The 17,917-nt window shown below is 41.2% G+C and overlaps 1 protein-coding gene across 3 annotated transcripts in view; it reads right to left on the bottom strand.

The window, feature by feature from the left end:
• LOC126425288 (uncharacterized) overlaps positions 1-17,917 on the bottom strand; it is a 390,004-nt gene that overhangs the window by 116,430 nt on the left and 255,657 nt on the right. For all 3 annotated transcript variants that reach the window (XM_050088259.1, XM_050088260.1, XM_050088261.1), the window contains one exon: positions 5,163-5,319. In XM_050088259.1, coding sequence (XP_049944216.1) covers positions 5,163-5,319 — 157 coding nt within the window. The remainder of the gene's footprint in view (positions 1-5,162; positions 5,320-17,917) is intronic.

Here is a 17,917-nt window from a genome sequence, read left to right as displayed (position 1 = left end):
ATTTTTAATGCAGTTGCAGCCCTGAGACAATACTTTATAAGCACACAATCTGATTAGAAGTCAGTAATAAGGAAAGGTCTCAAAAGCCTGATGGAAGTCTAAAAACATGGAATCAATTTGACATCCCCTGTCGATAGCACTCATTCCTTCGTGAGGATAAAGAGCTACTTGTGTTTCATGATGATGTTTACTGAATTCACATTGGCTGTTTATAGTAAATCATTTCCTTTGAGGTCATCCATAATGTTCAACCACAATATATGGCTCAAAATCCTACTGCAAATCGCTGTTAGTGATATGAATCTTGAATCTGTAATAATTCAGCAGATTACTCCTATTTCCTTTCTTGAGTACTGGTGTGACTTGAGCAAAAAAAAAAAAAAAAAAAAAAAAAAAAAAAAAAAAAAAAAAAAAAAAAAAAAAAAATATATATATATATATATATATATATATATATATATATATATATATAAAAAACAAGGATGATGTGACTTACCATATGAAAGCGCTGGCAGGTCGATAGACACACAAACATACAGACAAAATTCAAGCTTTCGCAACAAACTGTTGCCTCATCAGGAAAGAGGGAAGGAGAGGGAAAGACGAAAGGATTTGGGTTTTAAGGGAGAGGGTAAGGAGTCATTACAATCACGGGAGTGGAAGGACTTACCTTAGGGGAAAAAAATGACGGGTATACACTCGCACGCACACACACACGTATCCATCCACACATATACAGACACAATCAGACACATTTAAGGACAAAGAGCGAAACTCTTATGCCTGCAGACAAAATGTCTGCTTGTGTCTGTGTATGTGCGGATGGATATATATATATATAAAAGCAAAGATGATAAGACTTACCAAACAAAAGCGCTGGCAGGTCGATAGACACACAAACAAACACAAACACACACACAAAATTCTAGCTTTCGCAACCAACGGTTGCTTCATCAGGAAAGAGGGAAGGAGAGGGAAAGACGAAAGGATGTGGGTTTTAAGTGCACGGCCAGCACATCTTGGCACAGTGTTACACCGTCCGCGTTATCTGGATGCTTCCCACTAACACCAACCTGTCAGAACTCCGGAGATGGGAACTTGCCCTTCAGTATATCCTCTCTTCTCGTTACCTGCCAGGCCTCAACCTCCGCTAATTTCAAGTTGCCGCCACTCATACCTCACCTGTCTTTCAACAACATCTTTGCCTCTTTGCTTCCGCCTCGACTGACATCTCTGCCCATACTCTTTGCCTTTACAAATGTCTGCTTGTGTCTGTGTATGTGCGGATGGATATGTATGTGTATGCGAGTGTATACCTGTCCTTTCTTCCCCCTAAGGTAAGTCTTTCCGCTCCCGGGATTGGAATGACTCCTACCCTCTCCCTTAAAACCCACATCCTTTCGTCTTTCCCTCTCCTTCCCTCTTTCCTGATGAAGCAACCGTTGGTTGCGAAAGCTAGAATTTTGTGTGTATGTTTGTGTTTGTTTGTGTGTCTATTGACCTGCCAGCGCTTTTGTTTGGTAAGTCTCATTAGCTTTGTTTTTAGATATATTTTTCCCACAGGGAAACATTCCACGTGGGAAATATATATATATATATATATGTAGGGAAACATTCCACGTGGGAAAAATATATCTAAAAACAAAGCGGGTTGGTAGACAACGATGTGCACAAAGGTTAGGTGGTTGTGTTGCCGCCAAAACTCGTTAAACGGTGGAGCAATTCGGGAATTTATTTATTTATTTTTTTTTTCCCCATTCCTTTCAGCTATTAATCAGCCATTTCAGGTAGTTCTAATAACTTTCGCTTTTTTCCATTTCCGTTTTTCCCAAATCACTGATCTTTTTTAGTCGCTTCCCACAGGTTTTAACGTCATTATTTCTTCGTCAGACAATTGTTATCCTCATTTTCACAATCTGACACCACAAAACCACTCCTTTTAATACATTTACACGCAGTTTTTTCGAAATTATCCCGAATTGCTCCACCGTTTAACGTGTTTTGGCGGCAACACAACCAACTAACCTTTGTGCACATCGTTGTGTGTGTGTGTGTGTGTGTGTGTGTGTGTGTGTGTGTGTGTGTGTGTCTATATATATATATATATATATATATATATATATATATAAAATAGAGGGAAACATTCCACGTAGGAAAAATATATCTAAAAACAAAGATGATGTGACTTACCAAATGAAAGTGCTGGCAGGTCGACAGACACACAAACATACACACAAAATTCAAGCTTTTGCAACAAACTGTTGCCTCATCAGGAAAGAAGGAAGGAGAGGGAAAGGCGAAAGGATGTGGGTTTTAAGGGAGAGGGTAAGGAGTCATTCCAATCCCGGGAGCGGAAAGACCTACCTTAGGGGGAAAAAAGGACGGGTATACACTCGCACACACACACATATCCATCCACACATATACAGACACAAGCAGACATCTTTAAATATCTTATCCTCTCCCTTAAAACCCAAAGCCTTTCGTCTTTCCCTCTCCTTCCCTCTTTCCTGATGAGGCAACAGTTTGTTGCGAAAGCTTGAATTTTGTGTGTATGTTTGTGTTCGTTTGTGTGTCTGTCGACCTGCCAGCACTTTCATTTGGTAAGTCACATCATCTTTGTTTTTAGATATATTTTTCCTAAGTGGAATGTTTCCCTCTATTTTATATATATATATATAATAGAGGGAAACATTCCACGCAGGAAAAATATGTCTGCTTGTGTCTGTATATGTGTGGATGGATATGTGTGTGTGTGCAAGTGTATGCCTGTCCTTTTTTCCCCCTAAGGTAAGTCTTTCCGCTCCCGGGATTGGAAAGACTCCTTACCCTCTCCCTTAAAACCCACTTCCTTTCGTCTTTCCCTCTCCTTCCCTATTTCCTGATGAGGCAACAGTTTGTTGCGAAAGCTTGAATTTTGTGTGTATGTTTGTGTGTCTATCGACGTGCCAGCGCTTTCGTTTGATAAGTCACATCATCTTTGTTTTTTTAATATATATATATGAAAATGAGGAGGTATTGAATAGGATGAGGGAGAAGAGAAGTTTGTGGCACAACTTGACTAGAAGAAGGGATCGGTTGGTAGGACATGTTTTGAGGCATCAAGGGATCACAAATTTAGCATTGGAGGGCAGCGTGGAGGGTAAAAATCGTAGAGGGAGACCAAGAGATCAATACACTAAGCAGATTCAGAAGGATGTAGGTTGCAGTAGGTACTGGGAGATGAAGAAGCTTGCACAGGATAGAGTAGCATGGAGAGCTGCATCAAACCAGTCTCAGGACTGAACACCACAACAACAACATATATAGTGACAATACTGATCACGTCTTTCTGCTGGTGTATGACCAGAATCTCTTTGGATTTAAAAAGCATCTCACATTGAAGTTCATGCTGAATTTCAAGTTTCTGTAAAATTTTGCCAGTTTTGGGGGTTGTGAGTTCTTTTCAACTTGGCATGATTTTTTCTTTGCTTCCACAACAAGATTCTCAATTGTTTTATGTACCATGCAGGATCAGTACCGTGTCTTATTAGTTTGTTTGGTATACATCTCTCAACTGCCATTGATACCTTGAACCACATCAACTCTACAGTTACACAGTCAGATTGGAAGGACTGGAGACTGTAACTGGAGACTGTAGCTCTTAGGAAGGTATCAAGCAAATTTTTATCTGCTTATTTAAATAGATGTGTTTCGTGTTTACTTTTGGTGGATTTTGATGTTATGGTATTTAGACTCACTACAACAACCTTGTGGTTACTAATCCCTGTTTGCTCAGGATAATATGTTGCAAAGAGGTCAAGTATGTTTTTGCAACCATTTACACTTAGAGTGGGCTCCTGACTAGTTATTCAAAATAATTTTCTGAGAATTCATTCCAATAACATTTTATGCCTACCACCAGCTTTAAACATGTTTTTTGCTGACATATTTGATGATAGACTGGTGTCACCACAAACTACACTGAAGAGCCAAAGCGAGGTGGCATGGACTCGACTAATATTTGAAGTAGTGTTGGGGGAATTGACACCATGAATCCTGCAGCACTGTTCACAAATCTGTAAGAGTTCGAGGGGGTGGAGATTTCTTCTGAACACCACATTCCAAGGCATCCAGATGTGCTCAATAATGTTCATGTCTGGGGAGTTTGGTGGCCATCAAAGTGTTTAAACTCAGAAGAGTTTTCCAGTGTTGGTGTTGATGGTCTCAGGCGAGGGGTAAAGGTACACGAGTGGGCCTTCAGCTCCAAAAGCCCATATCAATGATGTTTTGTTGAATGGTTCACAAACTGACACTTGTTGGTGTCCCAGCATTGAAATCTGCAGAAATTTGCAGAAGGGTTGCACTTCTGTCAAGCTGAACGATTCTCTTCAGTTGCTGTTGGTCCCGTTCTTGCAAGATATTTTTCTGACCACAGCGATGTCAGAGATTTGATATTTTACTGGATTCCTGATATTCATGGTACAATTGTGAAATGGTTGAATGGGAAAATCCCCACTTCATTGCTACTCATAGATGCTGTGTTCCATCACTCATACATGGACTGTAACACCACATTCAAATTCACTTAAATCTTGTAGCAGCAGTAAGTGATTTAACAACTGCTGCAGGTACTTGTTGTCTTTTATAGGTGTTGCCTGTTTACATATCTCTGTATTTGAATACGCATGCCTATACCAGTTTCTTTGGCACTTCAGTGTATAACTATATTAGTGAGGTACCTATTTCCAATGAGATTCATGCTTTCTTTGAACTGTTCAGCAACTGTATCATCTGAGGTGGGAGTTGGTAAAATTAAACAATTGTTAATGTATTCAAGTTTTCAAGTATAATTTCTCCCCATATGAAGTTACAGAAGCTATCTACTTCAATAATTTGCAGTGGTAGATAATTTGCCTGGCCTGAATCCAATGGACCACATCTTAGATACTATTGGGCAGCAATTCTGCATCCACAAACTACTGGCGCATAATCTACAGGAATTGTGTGATCTTTGTGTAGACATATAATTCCACGTACCTCCAGACAGATGCTGAGGACTTGTTGATCCATATCACACAGAATCATTGCTGTCTAGTTTACCAAAGGTGGACCAAAACACTATTAAATATGTAGACTTAATCTTTTGGATCATCAGTGTAAGCACCAGCATTGTTACTCACCTTATCTGGACGGCAATCTGCAACAGCAACTTTATTGATCACGAGGGGCAGCCCAGGTGAGCGACGTGTTGCTGTTATTTTGGAGTTTTGAAGTAAATCCAGACATTGCAGTAACTGTTTCCTAACTGCCTGTTCCACATTTGGCCTTCGACAATTCCTATTAACAAGTAAAAAAGTAAATAACACTGTATTTAAATGACATTATTTGATCTCAACATTACTATTAAAATCTATGATATAATATAACAAAGGACACATCCAACTCAAAATAAACCTATGCTATGAGAAATCAGTCAGTTATTTCACTTTTCTGCAGCTGCAAGGGTAATTATATATCATAAAATGTATCATATTTTACATTCCTCCAGATGAGATATATCATAGAATGTATCAAAATGCACACAATATTTTATAGAAAGAAAGAAAACTGAATAATAAAAAAAGGAAACATGACCTGTCTGAATGAAAATAATACTGAAAATAATGATAATGCAATATGGTGTAATAATATACAAGATTTGGCTTATTTTAATAATAGGCTGCAAGGAGAGATGGAGGTAAGGCCACTTAAGGAAACTGTATTTCTTATTGAGGAGACTCTGAAGCAAATGAATCTGATACATTTGTTGATAAGTCCTCACTTTAAAAGGATATTTAGTGAGCAAGCTGATAAGAAATATACTGAAGCATCAAAGAAACTAGTATAGGCATCCATTTTCAAATACAAAGATATGTAAACTGGGCAAATATGGTGCTGTGATGAAGTGGCATTTTTTGTACAACCATTTCGTGAGTGTACCATGAATATCAGGAATCAGGTAAAACATCAAATCTTCAACATCACTGCGCACAGGACCAATGATGACTCAAGAGAATTGTTCAACATGGCAGAACTGCAACCCTTCTGCAAATTGCTGCAGATTTCAGTGCTGGGCTATCAACAAGTGCCAGCGTGCAAACCATTCAATGAAACATCATCAATATGGGCTTTTGGAGATGAAGGCCCACTCGTGTACCCTTGATGACTGCATGACACAAAGCTTTACACCTCACCTGGGCCCATCAAAACTGACATTGGACTGTGGATGACTGGAAATATGTTGCCTGGTTGGATGAGTCTCGTTTCTAATTGTATCGAGCAGATGGATGTGTGCAGGTATGGAGACAACCTCATGATTTCATGAACCCTACATGTCAGCAGGGGACTTTTCAAGCTGGTGGAGGCTCTGTAATGGTGTGGGGCATATGTAGTTGGACCCCTGATATGTCTAGATATGATTCTGACAGGTGACACTTACAAAAGCATTCTGTCTGCTCACCTACATCCATTCATGTCCATTGTGCATTCTGATGGATTTGGGCAATTCTATCAGGACAAGCGACACCCCAAATGTCCAGAATTGCTACAGAGTGGTTCCAGGAACACTCTTCTGAGTTTAAATACTCCCACTGGCCACCAAACTACCCAGACAAGAACATTTTTGAGTATATGTGGGATGTCTTGCAACATGCTGTTCAAAAGAGATATTCACCCCCTTGTACTCTTACAGATTTATGGACAGCCCTGCAGGATTCATGGTTGGTTGGTTGGTTTGGGGAAGGAGACCAGACAGCGAGGTCATCGGTCTCATCGGCTTAGGGAAGGACGGGGAAGGAAGTCGGCCGTGCCCTTTCAAAGGAACCATCCCGGCATTTGCCTGGAGCGATATAGGGAAATCACGGAAAACCTAAATCAGGATGGCCGGACGCGGGATTGAACCGTCGTCCTCCCGAATGCGAGTCCAGTGTCTAACCACTGCGCCACCCCGCTCGGTCAGGATTCATGGTGTCAATTTACTCCAACACTACCTCAGACATTAATCGAGTCCATGCCATGTCATGCTGCAGCACTTCTGTGTGCTCATGGGGGCCCTACACAATATTAGGCAGGTGTACCAGTGTCTGTGGCTGTACAGTGTATTATCTGCATGTGAATACACATGATAGTGAACTAATGTACTTCTTGTAAACTGCAGCTATTAATTGCACAAATGCTAGTTCTGTTTTTATCATGTATTTTATTTACTTTAAGTGCATAATTCTTCCGGAATTTTTTAAATGGAAAAGTGTCAAACTACAAAACAAAATGCTCAGCACTAGGGGAGTACTAGCATTTTTTCCTGGTGCTTACAGTTTCTTTTACCTAAAAAAAGGGGTTGTGTGTATCAAGTCTCACAGTGTTGTTCATTTTACCTGTATAACCAACCTCCCCCCTTTCTTTTTTACACCTGACCCCACCCCATAACTGGCTGGATTGATTGGTTAAGTGTATAGTAAAACTGGACGTCACTTTAATGAAGAACCCAATACACTGTTTTAATGAAAACATGACACTTTATGTCAGATTTTTGTCACTTGAAACTAGCATTTATATTAAGACTATATGATTATAGTTACAACACATTTTTAAAACTTTGCTTGTCTTCATATATTATTTACTCATGAACTTTTGAATCAATTCTCGACATATTCTGAGGACAATTTATTTAAGGATGTCATCTTTCCACTGTTCACTGCAATTTTGGCATTTAGACTGTTGTCATGTGCTTCTGCACTGTTGTTACAACTGCTAAGTTTTTGATAAGATGTAACAATTGCAACATCACATATAATGCTTGAAAAAATACATAAAAACTTAGAAAAAAGTGTTTGGCCTAAGTCAAAGCCATCCAGTCATTATACAAATATTGAGATTTTCAAAGCTGTTACCAAGAAAGCCTGGATTGCAATTTTTTTGAAAATCCTAGTATAATACATTTAATCTAGGGGAGGCTATCATTTATATAAATTTTGTCTTATAATTATAATTTTTTGGTAACTAGATTTAGTCAGTATGTTATAATTAAAATATTTTTTTAAATTTTTAATTTGGAATATTTTCTTATAAACTATCCAGGATTATGCTGTTATTGATACCACACAAGTCATAAAGGTACCTATTGCACTTGATATCAGCTACACTAAAAATTTACATTGGAAGTAGCAAAATTGATACAGACATAATTATTATTATTATTGATTTAAGCCTACTAAGGAGCACTTATGACTCATTCTTATTTGATGCTCTCTTCCGTTCCAAATATCTCTTGAGCACTGCTGATAATTTCTCCTCTCTCTCCTGAGAAAGGAGCTTCCGATGTTCAGGGACTCTAGGTGGTAGGGTCCATGAGTCTACCATAGCACAAAATTGGGAACAATCTTCTACCTCCAGATCAGAGGTCCCAGCCGAATCCAACTCCTTTAGTACTTCATTAAGCCACAGGCTTCCAGTCTTGGAGCTTTTAACCAATGAGAAGATCTTTTTGGTAAGCCTATTGTTCATTTGTTGTAGGTACCCCAAAAAATTTAGTGACTCATAAGTGTCATCCCTGGGCTCTCATCATATACAGCTTTTTTTTTTAAATTTATACGTAATCTTGTGATAGTTCTTCCTAGAATTGATTGGACTATGACATGTAATGCAGTATTGGTTAATGTGTACAATGTAGTGTCCACATATTAATGAATATGGAAATTACAATATTCACAGAAGTATTGAATCAAGCAGAATAAGATTGTTCATTTAATCAAATACATGATTTTGCAGAACCTTAAACCTTTTTGTTACAAGGATCATCAAAAGAGTTGTTTGAGTCATTATTCGACAAAGACCGATAATAGAAATGCTGCAGCAAAATAAAGAAAAAAGAATGATCACTTATCTTGATGAGGATAAAACATACATACAATGTCTAACCAATTTTCATATTTTACAAGGTATGAGGAGATTTTCAGCAAACAGTCTTTGATGTGTGTATATGAGGTTTACAAAATAATTAATTAATTATTGATCTACATGCTGTTGTAAGGATGAGGTAAGAGATGGCTGGAGGCAATAAAGAGCATACCACTTGCAATGGGAGTATTCTTATTGAAGAATTTTTGTGTTCTAGCCTATCTTCAGGTTGATGACAACTCTAATTAATGTTGAACCGATACATACTATCTGTAATCACAGAGGCTAAATTAAATATAGTAAAATTATCAGCAAAGCAATTACTTTGAAAAAAAGTTGCTGTTTCTTCTATTATACAAAATAGTTATCTCTTACAAACTACTGCTTGATTATTATTTGTATAAGTACACTGGTGTTTCTGATGGATGGCAGTCAATATGTTAAAGAATAGAAATTTGTTTATACTAAGCATTGCTGGTTATGATGCTCCCAACAGAAATCTTCAGTCCTTAAACCTCCACAACCATGTAATTTGAAGAAAGAATGGTGATATTCTTTTAATTTTATTTTGAAGCTATGGGCATTCTCATTTGCTTCCTTTACTTCAGACAAGAGCTCATTTAGAACTTTGCACCAGAATACAGAATCTCACTTGCATCCTGGTGAAGGGGGCAAAGTTTACATGGAAATTAATTTTTGTCTTTTATTGTGATTTGATAAATTACAGCCCTTTACAGACTTATTTTTACTATTAGTAACAAGTGTTGCTAAGGAATACATGTACTGCAGTATGAGTGTAAAAACTTCAAACTTTTGGAGAGGTCTTTGCAAGATGTAGCAGTTACCTAGTTTATAGAAAATTTTTACTGTTCGTATTTGTCAAATAAAAACTTTATTTGCTTTAGCAGCATTGTCCCAGAAGATAACTGCATAAGGCAACAGTGAGTGAAACTATGGGAAAAGTGATACTTATGTACATTAAGAACAGGAGTAGAACCAGTGCTGAACCTTGTGGAATCCCAGAGTGAAAGGTTATAACACATGCACAATTCTCAGCTACATTCATCTAGAATTCAGAGAATTCCCCCCCCCCCCCCCCCCCCCCCCCCTCTCCCCACCCTCCGCTTGTATGTCAAACAGTTAAAATACTATAACACATGGAACACAGTGTACATGATTCAAAGACAGGCGATACATACTGCTCCCCTGCCTGACAACCGTAATGACAGGAAGTGCATCTGGTTACAAAGTTAAATAAAATGAGTTCGCAAAATCATGAGTATGGCAGACACATAACCAAAAATAGCAGTCACTCTCTTTGTAAAGATCTGCTCCAGACACTGCAGATTTTAACTACACCATCTGAGTAAATTTACAAATCAGCTGTACAAACAAAGAATAACATCAAAACAAGGGTTGTACGAAGAGTAAGGTTCCCAATGAGCTACTGCCTTGAGGGAAGGTGCTAGGCTAAATCCGACAACAGTGCTGTGCACAGTGGTACCCCACACTCGAGCCCGCCCATCTGCAATTTGCTATGTCACTCAGTGTTGGCTTGGGAGCCTTCAGAGATGGAAGTGTTGATCACCGCTACCGCCAAGTGCGAGATTTGAGCAGTACTCCGGTTTCTCCACACAAGGAAGTTATTGCCCATGGAGATTCATTGGCAACTGACTGAGGTTTATGGTGAAGAGTGCATGGTGCAGGGCTTTTGCTGAGGGTCACACGGAAGTTCACGGTGAAGAATGGAGTGGAAGACCGCCGGTTTTGGATGCGATTGTCCATAAGATCAACAGTGAGCTGCTCAAATATCAGAGTGTCACTGTCCATGAACTTGCTGGAAGAATTCCTGAAGCTTCCATGGCACAATTGAAAGAACTTTAACAGAAAAATTGGGTTATCGCAAGGTGTGTCCTCACTGGTTGCCCGAGATTCTGACTGACGGACACAAGGAGCATGCCTCAACTGTGCTCGCAAGTTTCTTCAGCAATGTGAGGGAGGAGGCAACAAGGAGAAATTGTTGGACTTCATTGTCATGGGAGATGAAATGTGGGAGTTTCATTACACCCCTGAAACAAAACAACAATCTCATCAGTGGTGTCACTCCAGTTCACCGCCATCAAAGAAATTCAAACAAATGCAGTCGGCAGGAAAGGTTATGTCGACCGTGTTTTGGGATCAGAAGGGGGTACTCCTTCTGGTACCGTGCGCTGTGGAATTTGAATCCACAACAGATGTCATGGACGTCAAAGACCCATAGAGGTCTCTGCACCATCGTGCTGTAAGCTGTGGCGGCTCGCGCCTCCTGGCCCGCTTTTAGTATGGGGGCGCCACAGTGGAACACGTGGTCCCAGCGGCCAATAGCAGCACTCCCGATAGTGTACTTAAGCACCGGCCTCTCGCTCTGCCAGTTAGTCTAATCTCGCTTACATTGGTTTACACCTCGCCTTGCGCTAGACTGCTTACTTCCTGGTTCGTGTACAAGTGGAAGTGTTAGTTTCCTTGTGACTCTTTTGTTCGGTCTTGTTGTATCCTTTCTGTCCTTCGTTGGTTGTGTCCATCCTCTTCTGTATTGATGTTGTTCACGTGCCTCTCCGCGGGTTCTACCGCACCTTCCGTCATTGCTACCCCGCGACCATCCTGGTCGCAGTTATAACACTCCTCATAATTTTTATTCAACCTGGGATGACAATAAACTCAGACAGATATAGTCAAACATTGACCAAAATCCGGCAAGCAATCCAGAATCATCAGAGAGGACAAATGACAGAGGGAATAGTACTTCTTCATTAAAATGCTCGACCCTACGTCGTTCATCAAACACAGGAGCTTTTGAAGAAATATGGGTGGACTGTTATGCCCAAACCCCCATACAGCCTGGACTTAACCCCCAGCAATTGTTACCTCTTCCCCGAGCTAAAGGAACACTTAGGAGGCAAGTCTGATCAGAGGTCACATGCTTCCTCAACGGGTTGGTGGGAGACTTCTTCAACTTAGGAATACAAAAGCTGGAGCTCCGTCTTCAAAAGTGTGTTGAAAAAAATGAAAACTCTGTTGAAAACAAGAGAAAAGTGTAAACTTTTCAATGATGTATAAATTAATAACAATAAACAATGTCTTCTATTTGTTAAAAATATGGGAACCTTACTCTTGGTACAACCCTCGTTAGTGCTGACTAACTGCTCTGCCCGTGACCCTGCAATGAGAGCTACACAGAACTTCCATTTACCAAGAAAGAATAAACATATGACTCAAAACAGCATTTTCTAACAAGGACTAAGACTGTACAGTAAATTGCTTAAAGAGATTAGGGAGATTACTAAAACAAACTTATTTAAAAAGACAGTTACAATGTACCTGTTAAGCAATACATTCTATACATTCAAGGGTTACTTAGACAATAGAGAGTAGGGATTTGGTAAAAAATGTAACAAATACAAATAATAATGACAATAATACAACATATATCATTTCATATAATGCCTTCAAACTATGTATTTTTCCTTCTCTTTCTTTATTTTGTGGAGAAACTGTCTTCCAAAGTGATGCAAGGCATAATAGTAAAACCTTACTCTTGTTTTCCTGACACCTCATTTATTACAGAGGGATAGCAACTCAGTTTTCCCAGTTAGTGAATGGGAAGTTGTAATACACAGGACAGACACCAGCCATCATCACTACGGTCCTGAGTGAGCTGTTAGTGTGTGTAGAGCCACATTATGAAACAATGCGTACGTAGACTGTGTAGCGTGCGCAGTGACTGGGAGTGGGAAATGAATTGACAGTGTAACACTAGTATTACATTATTAAATAACTTCTTTGCAAAACACTACTGCACAGGATGTTTATAATTAAACTTCTGCTACTTGAATCAGTGTAGATGGAAAACTATTTATTATACAGGTACTGAACTTCATAGGAATGACATCCAGGCTGTGTGCTTCAGGATTTGGTTGCTAGCAGATGAGCTGCCATCAAGTACCAGTACTGGTGTGTCAGTGTGCATTATAGTTGCAGACTGTCAACATGGACCTGGACTAGGTGAACAGGACTTTAATAGTAAGGCTGTTTTTTGAAAACAACAGCAATAGTGCTGTGCTCTTCATGAGTACTGATGTGTTAAAGGAAAACAGAGAGGTCCTCTTTCCACACTGGGGTCAAAGAACACAATTTGGAAGTTTGAGTTAACTGGTGATTTGGGAATTGCTCCTGAGAGAGACCAACGCCTAATTGCAGGACAAACTGTTGAATTAGTTACTGTTATCATGACAGAATGCTGGATGCAATGTGTGATCTTCAAGCAGTGCACAAGCTGTGTTACAACAGCTGAATATTCCATGACCTACCATTTGAAAAGTGTTGCTGTTGTGGATGCAGATGATCATCACATTGAGCAACATCTGTGACCTGCAGTGTAAACATGGTACCTAATTAATAAATGTTATCCTCTCAGGTGGCATTCAAAATGAGTTTCTTTGGGTGGTTTATTTGTTATTTATCTTCCACATGTCCTTATATATGTTTCCACAAAGATTCATTGTCCTACCATCACTCGTTTTTCATGGGGGCTGTCTCAAGTAGTGAAAGTTTAATTACACTACTGGTCATTAAAACTGCTACACCACAAAGATGACGTGCTACAGACGCAAAATTTAATTGACAGGAAGAAGATGCTGTAATATACAAATGATTAGCTTTTCAGAGCATTCACACAAGGTTGGTGCCGGTGGCGACACCTACAATGTGCTGATATGAGGAAAGTTTCCAACCGATTTCTCATACACAAACAACAGTTGACTGGCGTTGCCTGGTGAAACGTTGTTGTGATGCCCCGTGTAAGGAGGAGAAATGCGTAACATCATTTTTCCGACTTTGATAATGGTCAGATTGTAGTCTATTGTGATTGCGGTTTATCCTATCGCAACATTGCTGCTCGTGTTGGTCAAGATCCAATGACTGTTAGCAGAATATGGAATCAGTGGGTTCAGGAGGGTAATACAGAACGCCGTGCTGGATCCCAACGGCCTCGTATCACTAGCAGTCGAGATGACAGGCATCTTATCAACATGGCTGTAATGGATCGTGCAGCCGTGTTTTGATCCCTGAGTCAACAGATGGGGACGTTTGCAAGACAACAACCATCTGCATGAACAGTTTGACGACATTTTCAGCAGCATGGACTATCAGCTCAGAGACCATGGCTGCAGTTACCCTTGATTCTGCATCACAGACAGGAGCACCCGTGATGGTGTAGTCAACGACGAACCTGGGTGCACAAATGGCAAAACGTCATTTTTTCGGATGAATTCAGGTTCTGTTTACAGCATCATGTTGGTTGCATCCATGTTTGGTGATATAGCGGTGAACGTACATTGGAGGTGTGTATTCGTCATTGCCATACTGGTGTATCACCCGGCGTGATGGTATGGGGTGCCACTGGTTACACGTCTCGGTCACCTCTTGTTCTCATTGACGGCACTTTGAACAGTGGACGTTACATTTCAGATGTGTTACAACCCTTGGCTCTACCCTTCATTAGATCCCTGTGAAACCCTACATTTCAGCAGGATAATGCACAACCGCATGTTGCAGGTCCTGTGCGGGCCTTTCTGGATACAGAAAATGTTCGACTGCTGCCCTGGCCAGCACATTCTCCAGATCTCTCACTAACAGAAAACTTCTGTTCAACAGTTGCCGAGCCACTGGCTTGTCACAATACGCCAGTCACTACTCTTGATGAAGTATGCAAATTCCCGTACATGTGAATTAAGTTATTTTGTCAGCCTAAAAAGTACTACGTCAGGTTCAGTATCCTTGAAAAGTGATCTACGGATGAATAAAATTACTGCTGTTACTACTACTACTACTACTACTACTACTACTACTTCTACTGTTATTATTGCTGCTATTACACTACCAAATCATGGGATGAATGGTGGAAGAGAGAGAAAGAGAGAGAGAGAGACAGAGAAAGAGAGAGAGGGATTAAGAGAAGTTACCCTAGAAGAAATATGTTCACATGAGGTACTCAGTACATTCACTCACCATTAGAATGAAAGAGGACTACACTGTTGTACTTGAAACAGATAATTTTCTTCTGTTAGAGCAAACAGTTATAATATTTTGGTGGCTAATTTTTTATCCACATAACTACAAATTCTCTCGAGACAATAAATAAATTATGAGACAGAATTGTTGATTAGTATTTACCTTTCAGAGATCAAATATGTAGTACTATGTACTAACAATAGACAAATAAAAGCAAAAGTGATCACGATGAAAGAACTAATAATTCCAAAAGGTAGGATAGTGTATGCACTTATATATGTGTCATTCATCATTCACACATTGTGTTCCATCAATTCCAACATGAGGGATGTAGAATGATTCAAGTTATACGTTCACAGGCAGAAGACAGCACTGCTGGCTGCATCTGTAAAGTACACTAACCACAAACTGTGACCAGAACTAATCAACTCAAATGGATAATTCTGGTAATTACTGCTAGATTGCTTCACACATGTATGTTAGCTGAAGAACACCTTTATAAAACGCCATTGCTATTCCACCTATACTACTCAGTTGTTGTTGTTATCTAATACTTCAAACACAGCGTTTCAACTTTAGACAAACCACCATTAGCTGTCTACACACTGACAAAGTCAAGACCGATCTTATACAAATACACTACCTGAGCAAAAGTTGTTGTATCTGCGGACCCAACCAAATAGTGCGCGTGCCCTGCCGTTGCATCGCTTGCCACTATTTCCCGTCGAGACCGCCGGCGGTGCATGGCATTGCTGCCGACTGAAAACGTTGCGCCATTGCTGAGCTGGGGCCTACAGCACCCTCTGGCTACATGATATAACAGGAGCGCTGGCCCTGAGTCAGGGAGTCTTGCAGACAGCTCGTTGCAGTAGTCAGTGCCGTCGTTCATTGTCTGGTTAGCTAGTTCGCTGTGTGGTTCAGTATTGTATAATGACCAGGCCACGAATCAGGAATATTCTTTGGACACTAATTGGAATTGTATCTATGGTACACTCTTTGCTGTCAATAAAGCTAAGTAACTGTTTTATACTAGCTGGTGCTTAATTGTCACTAATCGTTTTCCTTCAACCAGATTTTAGTCACAACCTGGTCACATCCTACTACATATCCAAATTATGGTTGCCACGCCTGGGCAGCCATAAAAGTGGCGACGAGGATGGGATTGCTCATCTCACAAGTGCTCCTTACCACCCTCAGTCCAATGGTGAGGCTGAGCAGTTTGTCCATACTTTTAAACAACAGATAAGCACACTTTGTGCCACCTACAAGAGACCAAGCTTTGCTCGCATTCCTTTCATCTTATCATTCGCAGCCTTGCGACGGCCCGTCACTGGCAGAGTTGTTTCATGGCCATCGCAACAGAACTTTGCTCACCCTGCTGCACGCGCCACCGCATACGCCAGCACTGCTGCGGCCGCATGATTGATTTGCGCCTAACACTCCTGTGTATTGCAGGTTGTTTGTCGGCTGCCACCGCTGGGGGGCAGGGTACCATTGTCCGGCAGTTGGGTTCCCATATATTTCTTGTTTCCACCCATGTCGGCTTGCAGTGCCACCACCACAATCAGCTACGGCTTTGCCGTGCTAGCGACACTTCCGCAGGCTTCCCGGTTGCAGACCCACAGGTGGACTTGCCCCGGTGCCTGGATGGCGGGCGTCCCTCATCGACCCCGCCCTCGCAGCTGTCGTCGCTGCAGGAGCCTTCCCCGATGGAAGTCGATACAGTTGTCTGGGCTGGTCCAGCCCGCCCTACGGCTCTTCCTAGCCGGGACTCCATCACTGCCTCTTCTCCTGGGTCATCTTCGCCACCGCCCAAGGCTTCATCATCGTCCTCGAGCATCCAGGCGCATTAAGTGTTGGGTCCATCGTGGCTGCTGTGCGTTGTGTCCTTGGGGTCGTTTTGGCTGATTCCGGCTTCAGCGCGGGGTGAATGCCAGGACACGGGAGTCGACGCCACCCAGCCTTGGTCCGTTGGCTCCCCGTCGTCTCACAGTAGCCACACCCCCCCTTCGTCGTCAGACCCTGGCAGCACCTGACGTCTCGGTGGCCTTTCAAGGAGGGAGGAATGTTGTATCCACAGACCCAACTGAATACTGTGCACGTCCTGCCGTCACATTGCTTGCCACAGTTTCCCATCGCGACCGCTGGTGGCATGTGGCGTTGATGCCGACTGAAGACGTCACGCCATTGCTGAGCTGGGGCCTACAGTGCCCTCTGGCTACACGATATAACAGGAGCACTGGCCCTGGGTCAGGAAGTGTTGCCGACAGCTCATTGCAGTTGACAGTGCCATCGTTCATTGTCTGGCTAGCTAGCTCGTTGTGGGATTCAGTATTGTATACCACGAATCAGGAATATTCTTTGGACACTAATTGCAACTGTATCTACGGTACACTCTTCGCTGTCAATAAAGCTAAGTAACTGTTTTATACTAGCTGGTGCTTATTTGTCACTAATTGTTTTCCTGCCACCAGATTTTAGTCACAATCTGGTCACGTCCTACTCCATATCCAAATTATGGTTGCCACACTCGGGCAGCCATAAAAAAGTGTGTGGACACCCGTATGTAATGTGGAAGTGGCCACCAGATGATGTGAGAGATGGATTCACCAGAGTGAGACGTGGAGTATGTGTTGCCAGTAGAGAAGCAATAAGAGCAGAACGGATTGGTCAGCAGAGCTCAATGACTTCGAATGTGGACCAGACATGTCACCCCAGGAACAAATCTGTCAGGGACATTTCAAATCTTCTATAGGTGCTGTAATTTGACTGTGAAGTGAGAATGCAAAGGAACAAGCTCAGCTAAACTGAGACCAGGTAGACCTCATGTACTAACATATAGGGACTGTCAACCACTGAAGAGAAGTATTGGAAAGAATTGAATGAAATCGGTGGAAGGAATCACTAGTGAGTTCCAAAGAGTTACTAGCAGTCAGGCTATGGCAATGACTAT

The sequence above is a fragment of the Schistocerca serialis genome, chromosome 10 (assembly GCF_023864345.2).
Source record: "Schistocerca serialis cubense isolate TAMUIC-IGC-003099 chromosome 10, iqSchSeri2.2, whole genome shotgun sequence".
NCBI lineage: Eukaryota > Metazoa > Arthropoda > Insecta > Orthoptera > Acrididae > Schistocerca > Schistocerca serialis.
Note: the sequence above shows the minus strand (reverse complement) of the source record. Positions and strands in the feature narration are given on the sequence as shown.